Source organism: Dromiciops gliroides, chromosome 2 (genome assembly GCF_019393635.1).
Source record: "Dromiciops gliroides isolate mDroGli1 chromosome 2, mDroGli1.pri, whole genome shotgun sequence".
Taxonomy (NCBI): domain Eukaryota; kingdom Metazoa; phylum Chordata; class Mammalia; order Microbiotheria; family Microbiotheriidae; genus Dromiciops; species Dromiciops gliroides.
Genome location: NC_057862.1, coordinates 37,137,983 through 37,161,853, shown reverse-complemented (window position 1 = coordinate 37,161,853; position 23,871 = coordinate 37,137,983). Strand labels below are relative to the sequence as shown.

The 23,871-nt window shown below is 37.0% G+C and overlaps 1 protein-coding gene across 4 annotated transcripts in view; it reads right to left on the bottom strand.

Moving 5' to 3' along the window:
* Positions 1-585: 585 nt before the first annotated feature.
* MORF4L1 (mortality factor 4 like 1) overlaps positions 586-23,871 on the bottom strand; it is a 41,166-nt gene continuing 17,880 nt past the window's right edge. For 2 of the 4 annotated variants that reach the window (XM_043981299.1, XM_043981301.1), the window contains 10 exons: positions 23,570-23,656; positions 22,454-22,534; positions 20,098-20,154; positions 13,901-13,926; positions 11,077-11,165; positions 9,736-9,837; positions 4,474-4,562; positions 2,937-3,109; positions 2,470-2,554; positions 586-1,306 (listed from right to left, as the gene is read on the bottom strand). In XM_043981299.1, coding sequence (XP_043837234.1) covers positions 1,222-1,306; positions 2,470-2,554; positions 2,937-3,109; positions 4,474-4,562; positions 9,736-9,837; positions 11,077-11,165; positions 13,901-13,926; positions 20,098-20,154; positions 22,454-22,534; positions 23,570-23,656 — 874 coding nt within the window. In that variant the 3' untranslated portion in view covers positions 586-1,221. The remainder of the gene's footprint in view (positions 1,307-2,469; positions 2,555-2,936; positions 3,110-4,473; positions 4,563-9,735; positions 9,838-11,076; positions 11,166-13,900; positions 13,927-20,097; positions 20,155-22,453; positions 22,535-23,569; positions 23,657-23,871) is intronic. The other 2 variants (XM_043981300.1, XM_043981302.1) reach the window with 1 other exon arrangement.

Sequence of the window (23,871 nt, the reverse complement as noted above, 5' to 3'; positions counted from 1 at the left end):
ATGCCAGGTCAGATGGACTTTAGCAAATATAACTGCTAAGGCAGCAAAGCAAAGTGATCTCTCATGTCTCCTGGAGCCCAATGATCCTATGAAAAGGACATCTGGAAAGTAGCTAACCTCATTAGGGTTGGTCCAGACAGCTGCTGTTATCTCACCAATAAGCTTGGTAACCTTCTAAGTCAGGTGGACTCTGGAATCAAAGCTGCTTTCCAGAGCACTGCAGTATCCATGGCAACCTGAAGAGACCCAATTTAACTGTCCCTGCGACAAATATTTTAGTATCTGGAGTATCTGCTTAAAAAATGAACAATATGGGATTGTCAGAAAATGCGCCACTGCACAGGTGAAAGTGAAATATTTAGAATTAACAGACAGAAAAGAACCTATGGCAAGGAAACACTGTAATTAAGAGAATCCTACAAAGTGAAGGTAGTTGCCATGATAGGACTTTTGCAAAGATAACCAGGAAGGCAAATGTGGATTTTTCCTGGCATTTGAAGCAAACTTTTACACAGTAACTACCTATACCAGAGAGCACACAAAGTAAACTTTGTAGATTTGAAACACATTAAACAAACACAAAACTATTTTTAAATAAAAAAGATTTATTTCCAAGACTTGTAAAACAGCTCCTGAAAGATCAACTTTCCCAGAAAACCATAGATACACAATAATGCTTCTTTTCTATTGTTAGAATGTGCATTAGAATCAAAATACGAAAACGGTAACACAAATCACCATTCTTCAACAACGTGGGTAAGAAGAAAAAGGCTTGAGGAACAACATGTTTACTTCAAGCACTAAGAAGAAATAGGAGCACAAATGAGTCATGAGCTATATATGAATTAAACCTTTGGCACTAGGAATCAGGGTGTTTTGTCACTTAGCATTCACAGGGATCATCAAAGTGCTTAGTGTCAAAGGAATGAAACCACCAGAATTCAAGCAGCTTTGTTGAATATACACTGAGACGTCGTATATACATCATATCACTCTGTGTCCGTTCTTGCACACACTGGCAGCAACTCTGAAAGGGAAGGGAGGGCTGAAACACACCCCGCCCTTTGCACTTTCTATTTCAAACAAAACAGACCATTTAAAACATCAGTCCTGTTTTACATAAACACAATTTTAAAGTACAATATCTGTGCAAGAGAGGGACTAATAGAACATATAGATAGGTTAACAGAGACCCAAACAGAACAAAAAGCATCTGACTCCTTAGACGGCTTTCCGGTGATATTCAGGAGGGGCAACCTCGTAGTCACTGGCACTAAACAGCGCCGAAGAATTCTTTGCCAAATATCTAGACAAGGAGAAGAGTCTGCGGTTAAAAAGTGACACTTAAAATATCCATATACTCTCAGAAACAAGCAGGAACCACGACTCTCAGTCCCACTCTCCCACTAATGCTTATAATCGATATTCAGAAGTATTTAACATTATTTTTTCCCTTTAAAGATCCCCTTAAACAAAGCTTTGTTCAAAGAATCCTCATTTTAACATACAGATCTGAGTTTAGCCATCAAAGATTAAAATCAGGAAAAGACACTTTGATTATTTTCTCCTATGTCTCTTCCTGTTCTACTCAGTATTTTCCCAACTACTCTCACTCTCATTTACTTTAAAATTTGGAAACACAATTCATGTAGTTTAGCTATTTAAAGACTACAAAAAGTGGGTCCACAAAACTGAAAAAAAAAACAATGATCAGAAGGTACAGGAGTGGAATTGGCTCCTGGCTAAAGACACAAAGTATCAAAAGTCTGACTATAGAATTCTAGCATTATAACATCTGAGGTGAAAAAGTGCTTTCAAAGCAATTTCTCAAGTTATGTGCAAACACTTTAAAAATTAAGATCTGACAACTCTGAAGGAAGGACTTATGAAAAATGCAATCCATCTGCAGGGAAAGAACTTATGGTACAGATGGAAGTATATTTTGTTGTTGTCAGTTCCTTTTTCTAAAGTTTTTTTTGTCTACTATATCTTGCACGACTGCACATGTAACAATAGTATTAGAAACCCCAGCTAAATGAATTTCGAACAGTTTTAAAAAATCGATGTCACAATTTGTTTTTACATGTAAGGTGGGGAAAAGTCTAAATAAATAAATGAATAAAAGCAAACAAACAAACAAAAAAATTAAGATCTGAAATAAGGGTCTCTAACTTCACTAATACAGGGGACTCCCTCTAGCAATGCAGGTCAGCACCTTCTCTGCAACATCAAGTCTTAGAGATAGGAACAGACTTTCAAAGCTCCCAAAACTGAAGCTCAGACATGGAAGTGACCTCGGAGGAAAATCTAATCCAACCCCAACATTTTGCAAACGAGGCCAATTAGGTCAAGAACCAAGATGAACCAGTCAATCTATCCGTGGCAGAGCCCCATTAGCAGCCCGGCGGGCCTCCCACTTTAGCACCAGAAACCCACCCTAGCTTCCATCAAGTACACTAAGATACTTACTTTAAGAAATCATGCAAATAGTTCAACAACAAAGCCAAACTCTTCTCATCAAGGGGCGTGTAGGCCAGCATTGCTCCGATTCTAACTATTTAAAACAAAAGAACAGATTGTTAGCATCAAAGTCATGTCTCCACTGGAGGCACAGTCTGAAACTATACAGTAACATCCTGTCGTGTCTGAAAATAAAGCTACAGCTGTTCAGCTTAACTATATGAAATTCTATTCAGTCTGGATTGAGAAAATCTAACACTTCTGACTCTTCCAGGCCATGCCTGTTAACACTTCATAGAGGTCTAAATCAGAATGCTATCTATCATCACCCATTTTAGACAACCGTTTCACATTTATCATTAAGTCTCAGTCAAATAGGCAAGCACTGCTTAAATTCCTATTTTGTGGCAGGCAGTGGGAACACAAGTTCAGGTGTCCAGGCGTATCTGAGAGGCATGGGAACAATGGCCACCTACCGAATAACCGCAGCAGGTGTGGCGCTCCATAGACCTGCGACATTGGTGCATCAGGGTGATCAGCAAGGATCTCAGCGTACTGTGGCCTCTCAAATTTGTAGAGCAGCTGAGTGCCCAACATAACATTGAAGTATTCTTTGATGCCCGCCACCACTTCATTCACGGCATACTCCCTACAAACAGAAGTCACCCTGAGCATGAGCGAATGCAGAGACCCTTGTCATAACTGTGACAAATTGGGAGAAACAGAGCTTCCTGTGTGAGGCAGGCCAGGGCAGCGTGCCCAAATATGGCCTCACTCAAATGCTTACCAGAGTTGATCTTTCATGTCTCTGTGTCTTGTCTTCCTAACCAGACTACAAGAGCATTACCAATGGACTACCAGCGCATCCCCCAGCCTGCCCCAAGGAAGGACTGTCATCTGTTGTTTCATCAGACTGACAAAACTGGAGGGAAACTTCCCATAATAAGTTAGAACCTCCTCTCCAGGACCTAGGTTGGTGAGAACTGTCTTTAGGTATTTGAGACTTAGCTGGCATTTCTATTTTAGAGAATTAAAACCAACAGCAGATAAATTCAATTTTTCAGGTGACTTCAGATATTACAACACAAAAGGCTCAACCTAAGATAGTTACCTGACTGTGTTAAGTGTGCTTAACCAGCCCTGGGGCTGGTAGAGCAAAGGAGAAAACAATGTAAAGCACTTTACAAACCTATATAAATATTAACTCTTCTTCTTGTTCTTACCATCTTCTTACTACTGACTACTACTACTGACAAGGCCATAGGTTACATTAGCCATACCCTTTGTTCCGGGCCAGTTAGACCACTAACCTCACCCCAGGACAAGCTAAAGCCAGGAATGAAGTCTGTGGTAAGGGAACAAGAAAGAATAGGGCTGAGCCACATGAAACCCAGACTTTGCCTCACTACTGCACAATTAAGTATATTCAGTGGATACAGACAAAATTCAGTAGCAAGCAAATTAATCTCTACAAATAGTATACAAAAGATAGGATAGCTACTTGGAGATGTTTTTCTAGAGATTTTATGAAAGTCTGGGTATCTAGCTACTAAGTACCATATACACAGCCTAAAAGCAAGTGCCAATGCCCAAGTCCAGCGATGTCCAATTTCTGGACATCACTGAGTCTGTCTCTGATTTAGACAGTGACTACAGAATATACAAATAATTCTATATGGTTGGTAGAGTAAATATTTAAATAAAAGGTTTCTACAGTATGGCTACAAGGTACTCCCTTTTGCAGGGACGTTCATTATGAGAACAGGCATTAGGAAGAATGGGAAAAGAGAAGCTTGCTAAAAAAGAAGAGCCCAGCTCTATCAGTTTCAAATGTAGACCATACTAACTGGCTAGGCTCTGATGATGTCTATATTTAAGCTAAAGTAGAAACTCCAGGTGACCCATCTAAGTTAGAAATAGAAGCCATAAAGCTGTATTCACTGCACACAATTTACACCTCAGCTTCTCTCTGGATAGCCATTTTAATCCCTTAAGAAAAGGGAATGTGCTTACTTGTTATCTGTGTTTCCACGGGATTTCTTGTAAATCGCATAATCTTCTAGAATGGAGTCCACATTCTTCTTGGCAGGAAGATAAAAAAGCTACAAAAGCCAAAATGTAGCTCAACACCAAAAGTCTTACTCATTAAGAAAAACAAACCCACTGGGTAGATTTAAGGCATTAAAACGCAAATCAAGGTCATTACAAGAAAGGAGTAAGAAAGCTTTTAAAAAGTTCCCTCATCTGCTGACCAAACCACAGCAGTGTAGACTACTGTGGCAAAAATGGTGACCTACTGATGCCTATTGTGGCCCCCATTTTTAATAGGATGGATAAGGTAACTACATCCCTTGTAATGGGATTTCAATTTTGGACAAAAGAATAGCTAAACTACATAAATCTGATGAGATGATTTTTTCCTCATGGAAACCTATATATCAAACACTGTTCAAAAAACAATTATAAGACAACAATATTGTTCTTATACTCCTGAAAGCGATGGATTGAGTGAGGTAAAAAAAAAGGTTTCTTCAAAGTATAGATGCCCTATACAAAATAACAGCAATGTTGTAAGATGATCTGCTGCAAATGACTTAGTTATTTTCAGCAATGCAATGTTCCAAGACACCTCTGCAGGACTTATCAAAAATGCAATCCATCTAGAGAAAGAACTGATAGTATATGAATATAGATGGAAGTATATTTTGTTGTTGTTAATTCCTTTCTAAAGTTTTTTTTTCTCTGATATGTTTTGCATGACTGCACATGTTTAACTTATAATTGCACTGCTTCAGTTCTTAAGGGGGGGATAGGGAGGATGGAAGAGAATTTGGAACACAAAAGTTTTAAAAATCGATGATACAATTTGTTTTTATATGTAAGGTGGGGGGAAAATTCTAAATTAATTAATTTTTTGAGAAAAGCACAGATGCCATTTATCTGTACATGAAAAACAGTAATTCCTAAAAGATCTAGGAAGTTCCTTAAAATACAATTATAAAAAAGTGGAATCAAAAGAATCACTGTTTTGCCATTAAAACAAAATTTGGTAGAGAATTATAATAATCAAAAATAATCATTTATTTTTTTTCAGTATTCACAACTTTGCCTGCTTGCTCTGAATTCTCTATAGGCATGGGTTTTTAATCACAAATCTAACAGAATTCCTTTAACATACTGCAGGAGCTGGTCTAGAAGTGTGGCTACATGAATAGAGGGCCAGGATTGAATTCAGGGGTCCAGTCCTGCCCCTAACACAAACTTGCCATGAAGTCCTGGGGAAGTCACTTAGCCTTGCCCTCCCCTCCCCACCAGTCCCAACCTCTGAGATATTGCCGAGTTGCTGAGCTGTACTGGTTCACTCGGTTGGGTTGAGGGTGTTCCATATACTAATAAAATCATAGGGAGGGGCCACCTTTCATGCTTCCACAACTATCCTGTGGGCTATATGTGTCATTTTCCCCTCAACTATTAACTGAAGAGAACATGAGTTTGAGAGGGAGGCTGTAAGCCTAAAATGTTACTGCTATCCCAACATCAGTATTGAAGGATCCAGCATATGAAATTTAACCCATCATATCCACAGTACTCTGACAGACAGATCTGTGATCTTCATCCATGGGCCCTGGGAGGTGTCTACCTGATGGGCTGGCTTCCCCTCATCAGGTACCCCACCCATTCTTTTTAATTTCCTGGTATCCTTTAATTCTTCCAAGTGCCCTACCTGGTTCTGTTAGAGCCCATTCACACCTACGTGTCTGTCTCCACTACCCTTTGCGAGACACTCAAATTTAATTCCTTGGATACTAGAGGGTTCAGTGACTCACTACAAACAGTACCCCAGAGAATTTCATTGTGAAAAAGATGGGCCTTTGTTTCTGGGGCAAGTCTGAGGTCATTACAAGAAAGTTCTGGAATTTCCTGAAAGGCCTGCCTGCTGGCCTCCTCCTGATTAATACACCGATATGCTTGTGACCTATCTCTACTGCCTGTCATCTGTACTGGTGACATTTAAATTGATGGCTAAACTCTCCAGGTTCTCACACAGACTTCATGTCCTAACTTGCGCCACAGACAAGCTCTATCTACTCGGTTTTCCCTTTGTTAGGTTAGGCCAGGGATTTTTTAGAGGTTCTAAGTCTCTTCCAGGAGGTTCTACAATGTTCTGGGGCTTGACAGAACCATCACACCATTCACTAAGGGAAGCCCTCTTCAATTTGGGATTCTGCTGGATCTCCTCTCTCAGAGTAACTTCCTATTATGATTTCTCACCTAATATTTATCATCAGAGGCCCATAAATCAAAGTTCACTGTGTTATGCTCTTCAAGGAATCTTTACTAATGTTTACATAGAAAAGTTGCATGTAAGAGAGTGTTTTGCACCACCGAATCTAAAGCTTATTTTCTTATGACCAACAATCAGTAGAAAGGGACTGTGTATTCTCTACCTTGTTCGGTCAGTTATGTGATCATAAAGACACTGTGTACTGTGGAATAGTATTGTGAAGGCGCACCTGTTCCCTATTAATGCCCTCGGCACATGCATGTGAAGGACTCTCAGAAATGCTGGGGTGATGGCCAAGCAGGCACGCAGGACAGCGGGTGTTGGGGTTTTCTTAGGTTATTACCAGGCTTCTGGTGTCTTTCTCCTCATTCACATGCTGTGTGACCATCCTTTGAAGCTAATCTGTGCTCTTTTGTGCTGCTTCTAGGACAAGGCTCTTCTTTATACACTTGGTCTCATCAGCCCTTCTGCCCATTTCTGTTCTCAGGACCATTTCTACCTCCCCTCAAGGACTTGAGGAGTAAAAAGGCCTTTTGCCACACCTAAATTTAAGACAGTTCTTAAAAATCCTACTCAATTTGAGGGTTTTTTTTTTTCAACAAGTCCCCATAAAGCAAGGGCAGAGATTCCCTAAGGATCCAGCTATTCTAACTAAAAGACCTCAGAGAAACTAGATATCATATGATGTAGTCACTGTAATCCAGGGAAGGAGGTATAACATCACATCAAATATATAAGGGGCTGCCAAATACTTGCAGGCAGAGATTCTATCAGGGACCTACCTCAATGGGCCCATACCTCAGTTTCTATCAGGGTTTTGTTATGGTTTTTTGTCTGTTTATTTTTTTCAGCTGGGGGAGACCATCAAGGGCTTTCTTGCTCAAGATAAGGTGGGCAGAAGATTCCATTTGGGTCAGCTGTATTGGCTAACAGGGAGTACAGCTATTACATAGGAGTCTAACTGCAAGAGAATTTAGGGTAGCATCTTTGCTAGTTACTGGAGCTATATGGTAGTCACTAGAGTTGCGTGCAACATCAGTATTCAACAATATGGTCCCAGAGATGGAACGGAAGTGGGGTGCTGGGATGTGGAAAAGCTATTTTCTCCCTAGTAATGTAGATGAAGGAGGCTAAAGTACCTCATGATGAGCTGAAGAAGGCAGGTGGTACCTAGTGGTTTATAGGAGGTTATAAGAAGCTGAATAAAGTTGTTCAGCCAACTGTTGTGGCCATTTCTGACCTTTTCAAGATGGTAGAGACCCAATAACCCAGGCCCAGGACTACTGGTGTGAAGTTACTGATCTCACCAATACTGTTTTCTCTATTCTCACAGCTGAGCCTAGTCAAGGACAGTTTGTTTTTACCTTGAAAGGCTGTCAATACACCATTTCCAACCTTGCTCAATTATTTGAATTCTCTTTCATACTGCCAAGGTTTGGTGGGCAGAGACCTGAAAGAGGTCCCACTTCCCAAGGGGAGAGTCTCTCCTAATTCAGTAACATAACATTATAGTGACTGGCCCAGATGAGACCTTGGTAAGTACAATATGGCATCATAAAAGTGATGAGACAAAGAGACCCGTGGCTGTGGAGCACTGTAGATATGATGAGCCTTAGCTCATGGCAGGGGAAGTGTTGTGAACCTGCTTTCTTTTGTTTATTTTTTGTTATAAGGGATGACTCTGCTTTGGGAGGAGGAAGGGATAGATAGATAGATAGATAGATAGATAGATAGATAGATAGATAGATAGATAGATAGATAGATAGATAGATAGATAGATAGATAGATAGATAGATAGATATACAGATATTTAGAAGGAATACGTATATGTATATATTTAGAAATTAAGGTGATATAAAACCCCCCAAAAAACTTTTAAAAACCAAATTATGACATGAGTGTCATGAATTTAGCCACCATTAAAGTTAACGAAGGATTATGAATTCCTCTAGCACATACTAGCCCCAGGCAAGTCACTTAAATCCTTAGTGCTCTAGGCCAGGGGCTTGCAATACCAACAGAATCAAGCATATGTAGGTAAGGATATCCGCCTGTAGGCCAGCCACATACCAACTTAAGAAACCACATATTAACACTGTTCTACCTTTGTTTTTTAATTTGGTTAAATATTTCCCAATTACATTTTAATCTGGTTTGACCTGAATGTGTCCCACATGTGGCTAACACGTCTACTTAAAGCAATTCTCTAATACTATAAATCGCAAAGAAGATGCCATACGATGGCAGAGGAAGTTTGATCACCCTGAAATTGCCCAGACCAGTGGAAAAAAAAATCACAAGTCCAGTTCCTATTCTCTATTTCTAAGTACTTTTTACTACATCTGATATAGAGATGGCTTAAGTACCAATGGAGTCTAAAAGAAAGGCAAGTTTTCTTAAGTCAACTGTACTAGAGGCAGCTAGGTGGCATAGTGGATAGAGCACCCGGCCCTGGAGTCAGGAGGATCTGAGTTCAAATCCGACCTCAGACACTTAACACTTACTAGCTGTGTGACCCTGGGCAAGTCACTTAACCCAAACTGCCTCACCAAAAAAAATTTTTTTTTAAATGAATTAAGTCAACTGTACTAAATAAAGAACCAGGGTATAAAAGGAAAAACCAAAAGAAGGTCCATCTGCTGGCCCAAAATAAATTCTTTGTTTATTTAAGTCCTTCATAAATATTACATGTTAATTTTATAGTTATTAACAAATAAATGGCACCAACTCACCTGTAAGGGGTTAACTTCTAAAGGGCCAAGGACTAAAAAAAAATGGCTAAATGTAAATGCTGTAGGTGGGACAGCACCTACAGGAAAAGCCAAAAGGAGTTACAGAAATGTTTTCACACTGACTGACAGATTTGCTGCTAATACCTAAAAATATCTCCTTATTTATATTCATGACAGCAACACTGGCCACTAACCCATTTTGAGATAAAAACAAATAATTAATATTACCTGAAAAGAATGAGTTAAAAGAAAAATCACCTGTTTTTGTCTGGTAATCAAGTCCCAGTCATCAACAAGCCATGGTTTCAGCTCTTCAGGAATCTTTACTTTGACTTCAACTCTGTTCATAAATGTTTCTTCCTGAATAACAAACAAATGATAAAGAATATTTTCTTCACTATGGAAAAAATAAGTCCTAAGAGACATGATTTTTCTAGGTCCTAAAAATTATTGGATTACAAAATATATTTAGGGGCAGCTATGTGGCACGGTGGATAGAGCACCGGCCCTGGAGTCAGGAGGACCTGAGTTCAAATCCGGCCTCAGACACTTAACACTTACTAGCTGTGTGACCCTGGGCAAGTCACTTAACCCTAACTGCCTCACTTTAAAACACATACATATATATATACTGAAATGGTATTAACACTTCAAAAATTTCAAATGAAATCAAAGAACCCAGCTACTTTGAGAAAAAATTTTATTCTGAATGAGTGAGGAAAAAAAACTTTTCAAATAAAACTAATCTGTAACATATCCTTAAATCTTAGAATTATTTTAAATATAGATCTGAGGCTTCATATTTATTGGTGACATCTCAATCAGTAAGAAATATATGAACATCCTTAAATACTAACTACAATTTGATTTCTAGTTAAGATTTGAGTAACTGCAGACAAAGCAATTTCTAGCCTACGCTAGTATTTATAATATTTACAATTTATACAACAATAATATACAATTTATAATTCAAACATGGAAACGTTAGAATCATCAAATTCACAGTATGTGGTCAACCAAAAGCAATGACACTTTAAAATAATTTCAAAAGAACTATATAAGCTAATATTTATACACATAATAAGATTAACTATTTCACAATTTTTTTTGTTATGGAATTGTTGGCCAGGTTAAACACAATCTATCCACGTGGTCTACAACTAAAGGTCTGTCAGATTACAGATGCACAGTTCAGCTATCAAATGTCTTGAGAGCAAAGGAAAAGGATACCAACTACAGCCACTTCACCAAAAAAAAGGTTTTAAAATGTAGTCAGCCAAATACATAGAGGTGCCATATCTTAGCAACAGAGTTTCTGGCAAGGAGGAAGCTTAGTAAATGAATTCCCATTTGAAAAAGATGCAAAAGTGGTTTTAGGCTTTAAGAAATTCAACTTCATATCAAACAACTAGCTACACTGGCCATTTATGAATGAGAAGCATCATGGTACTAAGTGTGTCAAACATAATTACACAATACTTTGATGCTATCAAGACCTTTTTTTGTACTTTAGAATTCTGCAACATAAATACACACCATGAAGAGATATGGAGTTACATTTATATCTCATTTTAAATCAACGGGAAAAAAAAAACATACACTTTCAACCGTTGGATCCACTCGGGCCCGTTTTTTTCGAGGTGGTTGAGGTGTCTCACTGGTACTACTACCCTCTCCAATTCCAGGAGCTAAAAGAAAAAAATAAAGGATATAAAATGATTTTAACAAACATTCTGCTAATCAGAAACTTAACACTTTAAAGAAAATGTCATTCAATGAGAATTTTTTCTATTTTCCAATCATTTAATGTTATGTGCATTATCTAGCAGTTACTCAAAGTCAAGTTTAGAGAACTGTAATATATCTCTTCTATTCAAATAACATAAGCAAAATGTAATGACGTTAGCATCTTGTATTTATATGTTTACCTTCCTGGGGCTCATTAAATCTCTTTGACAAAAAGCATTAACTCCATTTAACAGATATGAAATCCAACAAACCAAGACTACTGATTTGTAATTAAATCCCATTTTCTCTAATGACTATTTTCAGCAGCTTCAACAAGCACTTCTTAATCACTATGCTAGGCGAGAAGACCTGTCTTAATTATTTCCCTATCCCGATATTTAAGGAGGAAAAAAAAGTAAAGCAGAATGTTGAATTAAAGAGACTACTACAACAATGGTGGCTGTATAAAATGAGGGAGCATCCTAAATGTGACAGTGCGATGAGAGAGCAAAGCATGAGTGGAATATATTGGGGGAATAACACTTTGACAACTGATTAGACACAGGAGATGTGAAGAAAAAGGCAAATATGATAGTATGGTTTTAAACATGTTGACTGGTTAAGCAGTTAAAAATTAGAAGATAAAACAGACTTTTGGAAGAAAGCAGTTGTTCAGTTTGGGACACAGAATTTGTCACACTGGTTGGGCATCCAGGTATAAACAACCTACGATGAGCCTGAGATGCCAATCTGAAGCCCCAGAGACAAGTTATGGCTAGATACTGATCCGCATGGGAGTCAAAGCTAAAGGAGTTACATCATCAAGGGAGAGTAAGCACACACACAAGAAAAGCAGGTGAAAGACAAACATTTGAGAGTATCAACATTAAGGACTAACCCCTTTCCAAAAATAATCAATCAGTGAAAAGTGACAGAAAATAGCTGTTTTAGTTTTCAAATTTTCTTCCCAAGAAATTTTTTTGTAATAAATTAATTAGTGAAACGCCTAGTAAGATACCAATTATGTTTATCACATACTGGGGCAGGGGCAGCCAGGGGGTGCAATGGATAGAGCACCAGCCCTGGAGTCAGGAGGACCTAAGTTCAAATCTGGCCTCAAACACTTAACACTTACCAGCTGTGTGACCCTGGGCAAGTCACTTAACCACTGTCTCAGTTTCTTTATATGTAAAATGAGAATAATAGCACCTACCTCATGATTGTTGTGAGGACCAAATGAGATGATGATAATTGTAAAGTGCTTAGCACAGTGCCTGACACATATAGGTGCAATATAAATGTTAGCTCTTATTGTGATGATGATCATTGTAATTATTATCATTATTATTACCCTGTTTCCACTCATTTAAATCACCCCACCTTGACCTCATATTAGTACTTCCTAAACTTGGTTTTACAATACTGATGGGGGTGGGATAAAGATGCAGGGGGAAATATCTTCAAGAAAAAGCTGAACAAATTTTAATAAACATATTCAGTAGAATAATTTTAAAGTGTTATGAGGTCACACTGTGACAAAACAAGGGAATCATAAAACCAGAACAGTTGAAAATCGACACCCTGCACACTTTCAGTATGCATGACTATAATCATGACACGGGGCCCCAAAGTACTTAGAACAAGTACCATAATGTAAAAACCAACAAGTTCAATTTTTAAACTTGAAAATACACCAAAATATGTATTTTCTAAAAGTGTGTATTAAGGGACACAGTTCTACTTTGTTTCAAATATCTTGGAAATATTAGATATGCTTAATAAAATGTTTTGAACTGAAACAGAATGTTTGCAATCATATACCATGCATTTCTTTTATAGAAACAGTTATAGTTCACTGTGGAACAGATTGAGAATGTTTAAACAAAGAGTATCTCTACTAGTAATGGTCAATTTAAAAGGTTTTTATATAAAAATAGATTGGAAGATACTTTTCTGAAGAAATATCAAAAAGTAAAGTCAAATTTCAGAAAATACTTATTCATTAGGAGGAAGTGTGTTTTACTTTTCTTAACACATCATATACTCAGGTGGATGTTTTTCCCTTGAACACATGTACCGTTACTCGTTTTTTTCAAGGCAGTGATAAAATAAATATTTAAACAAATAAGTTACCTAAGAAGATAGAACAAATATATTTTCTGGCTCACAATAGTTGAGTTAAGAAATAGGCAAGGGAGAAGGAATATAAAAGCTGACTTAAATTTCATAGAGGACATAAAGGATGGTCATATCATTAGCTTATACTCTTTATAGCTGACTTGTATTCTGCGAAGGTGGAAATGAGTTGGAGGAAGGCCAAGACCAAGACGTTCTAGAACAAGGTCAGGGAAAGAAAACTAAGATAAGCCTTCTCGCTTCAACAATGGACCAGGCAAATAAAGAAGTAGCACATAAAATTATGAGATTCCAAGTCCCAGGCTAGTGGAGTTCTACGAACATTCTGTTCAAAACTTGGCACATTATACTGAAATGATATTTATTACAATGTTAGAAAGGTATTTTTCAAACAAAATTCTTTCCTAAGTGATCATACATAAAATGTGCCATTTTTACAATGAACATTATTACTCCATTACAATAAATTAATGACAAATTAATTGAAATAATGAATTCAAATTTTAGATCTCTAATAAAATGAAAACAAAGTCTTAAGGAAGAAAATTAATGTCCTTACTTTTCTGTTTGTTCTTTTTGGTTTTCCTAGAGGGTGGGGAGGAGAACAGAATGGAAAAGAAGAGACAAAAAATTAATTTAAGTAAAATGTAATTTCCTAATTTTAAAAAAATGTCATTTCCCTTTACTCAACCTTGATGGTCAGTTTATGCAGCAATGACAGTATCTGCACAGGATACAGGAGTATAAAGATGTTCTCCTGTTCAGACCTAAAGAGCGACATGAACATCCCAAAGGATGATGAGAAAGAAGAGATCCAAGACCACTAGAGAGGCTGCCACTTGACATTATCATTATCAAGGCTGCCATAAAAATACTGAGCTCTTTTTCCATGGTCTATTTAACATGAATACTTCAAGATTTTCAATCATTAAAACCAGTTGTATTACGTAAGCATCTCTCTAAAACAAGAAGAAAGCAACCATCATAATAACCTTTTCATGGAAAATAAGCTGGTTTCACGTGGACATAAGTGATGCTTCTACAGACGGCCTCATTCTTCACCCTAAATGAAAAGCTTTTAACACATAGGTGGCAAAAACGAGATCTTAAATCCCGTCAGCAGAGTGAGCAGTAGTGAGGTTTCATTTTGTCCATTTCTCACTGCCCTCCTCTGAGCCAAAGCTCCTTCAGTTTCACTGGCTCTGTAGGAGACCCATCACCAGAGATCAACGTCACAGTACACAATCCTCTGTGTAGCCCCAGTGTAAACGGAATACCCCACGAGACCACTTTTTTCCCATTACCATACTTAGAAGAAAGGTATTTAACCTATGGTCTTCCATTTATACTACACCAAAAGCAGAATGGCGGCATTATTGTTTGGACTTGACTTGGAGCCTAACACCTACCAGATGGGTAACATTTAAACTGTTTCCTCATCTGTAAAATGAAGATAATATCTGTGGTACACCTCCCTCCCTCACAGGGCTGTTGTAAGGACTAAATGCAATGACATATATAAAATTACATGTATTACTTATATAAAACACTTTGTGATCCTGAAAGCATTACGTAAATGTCATTTTCATCAGATGGTAAAGACTATCTGTCTATAGAACCCCCATGTGAACTCCCTCTGGCATTAACCAAAACCTCTTCCAATGCTTCATCACAGCCAAGAAAGGACCCTGCCTTCTCAAAGGCTACATCAGGGACAGGCTTCTACCCGTGCCAGAAAGGCAGAGAGCAGATGGCTCTGTCACCAGAGAACACACACAGGTGTGTGCAGAAAGAATTCATGGCAGAAAGTGAATGCCAATACCTACTAAGGGATAGCAAAACGGCAGGATCTGCCTATCCTGGTTTATAGGTGGCAGGGGTGGTCAAGAAGAATAAATCCTGGGTCCCTGAAGTACTGAAATATTAAGAATAAGACCCAGATATCAAAATATCTTAAGAGGTTGAATGGGCATAATTTCTATTAGTTTTCATCAAAATAGAAGGAATGCAGAAGAGGAGTTCTTACCCGTTTTTTTGACATGGACCTTTCTAAACAGTACAGTTAAAGCCTATGGATTCCTTCTCAGCATGTTTTTAAAAGCATAAAATACAGGACGGCAAAGGAAACCAATTGTAACCAAATAGTTATCAAAATATTTTAACAAGTTCCCAGAGTGCAGGTTAAAAACCCCTGACATCGAAAATGTTCAATTAACAAATGTTAACTATGGCTAGACAAAAAATATAATAGAAATTTGATTAGCTTTAGAATTCAAATTTACTAATCCCAAGTGCCTAGTTGTACAATTTCAAAGAGAACTGATATTAAATAAGGTCTTTAAAAAATGAAAAACATTTATTTTTTAGGAACTGAGCTCCTACAGCTGGAACTTCAAAAGTCATCCATGGGGCAGCAAGGTGGCACAATGGATAAAGCACTGGCCCTGGATTCAGGAGGACCTGAGTTCAAATCCAGCCTCAGACACTTGACACTTACTAGCTGTGTGACCCAGGGAAGTCACTTAACCCTCGCTGCCCCACAAAAAAAAAAAAAAAAAAAAAAAGTCATCCATATCAAGCCCATAGTAATTTCACTGAAGTGATCTGTGCAACAAACTATTTATAATGAATGTTCAGGTCTTATAACTAGCCAGACAATGGGCTATTTTTTTAAACTACTACATGAAAGAGGTCTTTGAAAACCAAATTTCAATTATAAAAATCTCTCATTCATAAACATATACATTTTTCCCCCCACTTAAATAATCAGCAGGCGCACAGTAGAAAGAACATTAGATTTGGAATCCTAAGCCTTGGGCTCAATTCCCAGTTCTGTCATGTTTTAGCACAGCAAGTAACTTAACCTAAGCCTCCATGCTCACTCTCCCTGCCCTCGTGTGGCTGTGGCTGTGAAAAGCAAACAAGTGAATGTGCCTTGTGATTATCAGGTGTTCTAGACTGGCACGTTATTACCATAACTTAAAGCTAAACATTCAGTAAATCTGTTCTATCAAAGCTCAAGGGTGTCGCAGTAGACATTAAGGTCCCTTCCAACTCCAACATTCTGAGTCAGTTACATGGCACAGATCAAAAATTAATTTCTCCAGTCTTTTTTCCCCAAGGTCTATGAAAAGATGCCATCTAAAAGAGAACCAATTATCCAGTGGATACCAATCACTTTATTACCACTCATAAAAACCATGAAGGTACATCTGAAATCACCTACTAGTTTTAGAGATCAAAGGCCTGAAAATCACCCATAACTTTGCTTCATTCAGTCATTCACAAGCTTAGTCATACCAACCATATGTAATCAGTAACTGTCTGGCATCCTTGACAGCGTCATATACCTTCTTTATTCTGAAAGCAAAGAGCACATGCTAATTTCTGGGATGAGGCAAGAGAGCCCACAAAATATTTACTTTGATAATCACTCAATGCCTCTTTTGGTCACTGTTTCTATTTTAAATTTTCTATTCCACTAATGACATTCCAGAGTGGGGATACAACTGTTAATCCAGATGGTGCCACACAACATACTGTCACTCAGACTCAGTAAGAGGGAAATGATTACTCGACAATGAGCATTTAGGACACAACATGGATATTTTAGATAGGGCACTAGCTTTAGGAGTCTAGAGAGGCATAGGTGCCAATCCCACCTCTGATATTCACTAACTGTATGACCTTTGAACCTCAATTTCCTCATCTGTAAATAATGCCTGTGGTTACTATCTCATAAGGCCTTGGAGATAGTGAATATAAAACATTTTGTAAACCATAAAACACTGTCAGCTATTCTTCTTACTAATAAGCAACCAATACAGAGTATTTTATGAGACCATGTAAAAAACTGGAAAGCAGTGTGGCCATGGGGAACTCTGGGTTCTGATTCCAAGGCCTCACCTTCCTCATCTGTAAAATACAGGGTCTGGACCAGATTCCTGGTGCCATGATCCCCTTGGCTCTAAATCTATTGTGTTCTGATTCTATATTTCTGTATTCAGGATCAGATGGTAAGATATCACGTTTTTGTAGCCAACTAAACTCTTAACCACCCACTGCCAATGTGCATCTCAATACTGTCAAATCACACATGCTACAAGAACATCTTAGCTTAGTGAAACTTGATGAATTCAATGAAAATAAAACAAATTTACTCTGAATTATTGATTATGGATTATTGACTATCTTCATGGTTGGTTCAGTTAATCCATGGGGGGAGAGAAATAGCTTTAAATTATTCACATTTGAATAAAAATGTGAGATTCTTCAATATATGTAATAAAACAAAAAAATCATGTTTCCTAATGTAACAAAGATGTATTACTTAATTCCCCTTTGCTCTATGTTTTTCCTTTCTATACAACCCTCTAAAAGTTTCAGGCATTAAAAGGCTACCAGTATGAGAAATAAAATGTGTTTCATTCTGGTACCCAGAGAATCCATTCCACATCATAGGCTTTTAGGAGGTGTTTTTGTTGTTTTAAGCTAAAAAAGGGAAGAGCTCAATTCTTCTGCTGAAACACATCTATAGTGATGCTCTAATTTCAGCAAAGTGCTGAAATATACTGTTATGAAGTATGAAAGATTTCCAAAGATAGTAAGTTTCTATTCACCCTAATCATCTAACAAATCCCGAAGCCCTCCAAAGTTCTTGTTAAATTTACCCAACAGTTTTTACGGAGCGTTTTCAAGTATTCATGGCTACTTTTTCCAAATTACCAAATGTTTAAGTAGGGATCCCAAAATGTAATTCAGGGTATCCTAAATACATACACACCCTAAGCTTTCAGCCAGAACAACCTGATTCCTGGTGTTTCCTCAGCAGTCTTTCGGGTCCAAGCTTCAATGGCCCATGGGGATATTTTTTTTCCCTTTCCTCTAACAGGGGCATCTACCAGGCTGGAAAGGCAGGACAGGTATTATTTGTGCCCCAAAGATACAAGAAAGTACCAGGGATCATATATTCTACCCACCCTGAGATCTTAACTCTGACAATAACTCAAGAGATAGAGCTACAGAAATCATATCCCTTTGTCTCTATACCCACCTGTTTCATCCCTACATTACATCCCCTGACTTCAAAAACCTTTAAACATCACACATTTCAAGACTCCTACCTACAGCGCCATGGAAAAATCTTGTGATCTTGGGTAAATAACAACCTCTCTGGGCCTCAATCCCCACAAATGTAAGATGAGAAGATCTCTAGTGTCACTGAAAATACTAAAATATTATGATTGTTTAAAAAAAAGAAAATGTTAATGATGACAGGTGAATGAACACAATGAAGAAAGAGTTAGTTGGAAAATGGGCTGTTACTTCAATATAAAGAACAGGAATAACTAGTAGCTATTGAGATAATTCATTAGGATACTTATAGGCCAGATTAGGTAGGAAGGATAAGAAAACATAATTCAATAAATAAAGCTGGATAGGCCATTACTGAAAAGTGAACCAGGAAGAAAGGAAGGAAAGGCACCAAGAAAATACATAGGCAAAAATTCTGTAGTTCTAACAGCAGCCCAGGTATTGAAGACAAATTACAATGAAACACTGTAGATATTAGGCCCATGAGTATATCACCCAAAGACATTTTAAAATGTTTTACATGAGTATTCATGAAATTAATGTCACAAATAAGACAATTATTAAGTGTCCCATGTCCCCCATAGTTTATATAACTATTTGTTTGGAGAGTTAAAAACTATTATAAACACCTTACTGTACTAAACAGACTAGAAATGATTAAGTTTCTTATTTTTAAAAACGGTCTATAACTTAAAATGATGCTATATTAGAAAGCAAAAATATCTGTGTAAAGCAACTTCTAAATCATTAAAGTACTATATAAACATAAGCTATTGTGCAATAAATAAAAAAGAACCCAAGCCCAGGGTTCTCAAGCTTCTTTTAATATTGTGAATGTCATGGCACCAGAAAATATAAAGCTCACCAGGAAGGAAAGGCCTTCATTGCAAATGCAGCATTATGAACTCACTTTTTTGCTTCTCTAGTTCTAGACTCAGATCATGAATTTATTAATCGCAACTTCACAAGAGGTTTGGGACATAAGTAATAGAGTTAAGTCAATAATTTATTCAAATAATGGTATATGCTGACACTTTATGGATAATGAACTTAATTAATCAAAGGATGGACCTTTACACTGATTCAAAATTGAACTCGACATAGGTAGAGTTAAACTAGGAATCAAATTGCTAACCTGTTTGCTAACCTGTTTTAAAAAGACCAACTGAGCAAAAAGGAGAAATGCTACACGTATACCTTTTGACTACAGAGAATATTGGTCATTATGAATCAATTTCTAACTGAAACTCATTACAAGCGCAATTTTAATGAGACCTTTAGGCTACTCCTACAGTAATGTATTCTTAACAACTTAATTTTGATCTTTTGGGGAGCTACATAATGAAAATATGTACGAACAGTTGACAATTTAGTTTACTAATAATTACATTTATATTGAAAAAGAGATGAAAAACTTTCCAAAGGTAATAAACTGAGCAAACAATACTCAGTAAAACTCAAGTGGTTATTTCCTAAACTTAAAAAAAAAAAATCCGAGTACAAATACACCCATCTAAACAAAGTTACCAATGATAAAATCCAAAATAAAGCCTGTAAGACTACAATTATGCATGGTTAAGAATACTCTTATTAAACCTACAAAAACAAGGGAACATGGATATCAGGATGAAAATCTGGTATGACAATCCATCCTTAACTCACCGCATTGATATTGCAGAGGTCTCCAAACAGCGAGTGATCCATCTGTTCTGAAAAAGTCTAGGCACAATGGGTTATGGTAAGGACAGAGTGTCAGACCTGATGTATAGTCGTCAAAGAAATGAACCTTACTTTCCAAAATAAACCAAAAAATTTCTTAAATGGAAGCTATTTCCATATGACCTCCATGAAACAACTTAGATGTATATGGGTGTGTCTTCAAATTAACTTTTATACAGTGAAACTTCTTTATAATGAACTCCATCCTTATATTTCACTGCACTTGTTTCTAATATTCTCAGCACAGGGTTCCTAAAACAACATAAGCCTTAAAGCATTTATCCCATGTGTAAGCTTCAACAACTCGAACTCTCCCCCAAAGTATTATAAGGAAGCTTCACTTTGTAGATTTTTCTTAATGATCCTTATATTTTAGTGGCTGACACTCCACCAAATATTTTATATTCTAATATAAAAATACATATTATATAGTAGGCACTTACTATTTATTAAATTGTTCAATTGGATATTATATGGTATCTTTGAATTCCTAAGTATTTATTTAAGTAAAGAGGTTTTTCTTGAAAATTACATTTCTATCCCAGGTTTAACACACAGTCCTTAAAGAACTTGATGTAAATCAAAACATTTCTTTAATGTTAAATTTCTATAGAATCAGAAATTTACTGCATTTTAAAATCTCATTTGCTACCAATCTTATTGCATGCTACTACACAGACTAATTTCCCAAAGAACCAAATCACTAAAATGTTAACACATGCAACAAAGGAAACCTATTAAATGCCAACTAAACAGTAATTAAGAGTACCTAAAGACTTAAGACCACCAGTTAATACTATTTTAAGAAAAAATAAAAAATAAAAAAATGCCACCACTTATCTTCTTACAAATAAAAGGCAAATCTTTTTAAATGTCAAAATACAAAACTAGCCGTATATTACTTATAACTTCAAAATGAATCAACTTAAATGAAAAGCTCTAACATGCATCAACTGCATTTTCAATTTTAATTCTGCAATTCTAAGGAGAACTAGAATCAACAGGATGTGATGAAAGATACCACCAATTCTTTTAATTTTAAAAATATTGCACTAATTTCTCTAGGAAAAGGCATAGCTTAGAGCATGAAGATTGGCCCTTTGATAATATGGCAGGAAAATCTACATAAATATGGAATGCTGGCCTTATTAAATAAAACCACCTTTTAAAATTCAACCCCCAAGGGGCAGCTAGGTGGTGCAGTGGATAGAGCAATGGCTCTGGAGTCAGGAGGACCAGAGTTCAAATCCGGCCTCAGACACTTGACACTTACTAGCTGTGTGACCTTGGGCAAGTCACTTAACCCCAATTGCCTCACCAAAATAAAATAAAATAAAAAATAAAAAAAATTCAACCCCCAAAAATAGCAAATACAGGAATTGTGCATGTCTGAAAAACTGTGTGAATTGGAAGTTACATGAAAAACTTACAATGAATTTTGAAATGGCTTACAAGTATGAATTGTGGATATTGATGGTTACTCTATGTTTCTTCTACACAAAACTCAAAAGAAATGGTTTGTAAACACTATACTCTTAACGTAGGAAAGAATGAAATTCCAAAGCTATTCCAAGAGATAATGGTCCTCTCTGTTCTGTGCTTAGTAACCGTCATTCATATCAAAGTACATTTACTAAAGAAAAGTTTCATTCTTCCACATTCTTACATGCACATATACAAAGCCACACATGCACATGTGCATGGAAATAGGAGACATAGGAATATCTGTCTTTATCCTACTTAACTCAACTCTCTTTAATGAAACTAAAGTCACGGTTCTAATCCCTAAACTAGCTTTCTGCTTTCCCAAGAAAATCTCTTACTTTTTTTTTCTGAACATTACTCTCCAGTCAGACACCTGACAAATTCATGCCACTGGTTACGAAGGGACATAGGTAAGAGTATGGATGGCTCTGACATTGCCACTGCTGAATAAGCGACTGAAAGCTCATCCCTACAAGTGTTAGGGCAGTAGTGTCATTTTTGTACGTGAAAGATAAGTTATCACATATATGTATGTGTACACACCCTAATAAAAAGGGGACAGAGAAAAAACAGCCAAGAAAAAAAAAACTGATGGGAAAAACAGCTTAGCATAAGCCATATTCAACAATTTTAATATATTAATGATGCACATTGGAATTTATTCTCACTGTTCCAAAACACAGAGTTTTATTTGTATCAAATCTAATTTAAATGATAAAAAGCTTATGCAAAGAAGCTGAATGTGTATATATCTATAAAAGATGATATGTAAAATGCCAATCCCTCACACTAAATAAAAGACAAAACTTCTTACGCTTCAACATTTTTCTGCTGTAGACCAGATGTCTTCTTTCCTGGAGCTGCCCCTCTCATCTTCCCTTCTGCATACTGCTCCCTTCAAAAAAAAAAAAAAAAAAAAAACTTATCTTAAAATTAAAGTGTTCCAAGAAAAAGAAACTGGGTTGGCTTAACTATTTCTAAAACATCTATGCCAACTACACTCAAATGGAAGAAAAATAAAGCTGTCCTCTGTGACCTACTGTGAGAAAGCTTCACCAAAACTACTAACGCTCAGGTATAGCATCAATACAAGGAGTATCTAACCTATAATTTTATGTCCATAAAAAGCCCCTAAGAAGAAAAAAGGAAGAAGTCTAAAAGCCATAGTGAAAATAAATTAAATGGAGACTAGAGAAGTTTCTCAGTTGTTTACTTGGGAAACAATTCCATTTTATTCTCAGAAAGCACAAAGCTTTAAGACTACTTGAAGTCCTTTCCCCTCTAATGTCATTTTATCATCTAAAATGTCTTAAAATGTATTTCAACTCTGAGATTAAGAGGGGAGAATATGAAACATAAAAACCATAAACTTAAATCAGACTCCCCATAAAATGCAAGAGGGGGGCGGGGGCGACCCAAGAACTTGGGAGAATTATTCCACCGTCCTTTAAAAATCTTCCAAGGACCTCCTGCTCCTGGGGGATAAAGATCACAGTGGCATATCACTAGGAAACAACCTTTAGAACACCACTCAATCATGCATGACTCACCCCACCCTGCTACCGTCCCCCACCCCATACCTTTATGTGAAACTTTCTTTTATAATCTATAATCTCTCCAAGCCACCCAAGAAAATGAGCTATAAAAATTCCACCTACACTGAAGTTGATGCTTCTGTCTCCTCTGCTTCTAGCCTGGCTCTGATGACAGAGATTCAAGTAGTAACAAGCACTGGATGCCTGCAGGGGTAACTCCATTTCCTTAGCAGAGAATAAAAGTCTTGCCTGTACAGTCTCTGCTAGAAGCCAATAGGTTAACATGGACCCTACACCCACTCTATGGCAGAGTTCAAATGTCCTTCCAGCCAAGTGTCCAAAGATTAATGTGCAGGAATTACTAACCTTATATCTATTTTGCAAAATAAACTTACTGATTGGCTTTCTGAAGTTCTCTCTGTTTCTGAAGATTTGTGTCCACGTATTTGAGTACTCTGCTTTCTGGAACCCATTCATCCCAGCTGGGGGTAAAAATATTAAAAGATCAGTCAACAATTAATGTCATTACTCAGAATCTGTTCCCAATCATTATTTGAGAGACCCAGGGAGATAAAAATTAATACTGTTTTGAATTCAATTAGATGAACTGGCACTACATGTCAAGGAGCAGCTAAAAATACGCTCCCCACCTGAAGGTCTTTTTCCAACAGAGTCCCAAAAGCTCTTCAGTCTCTCC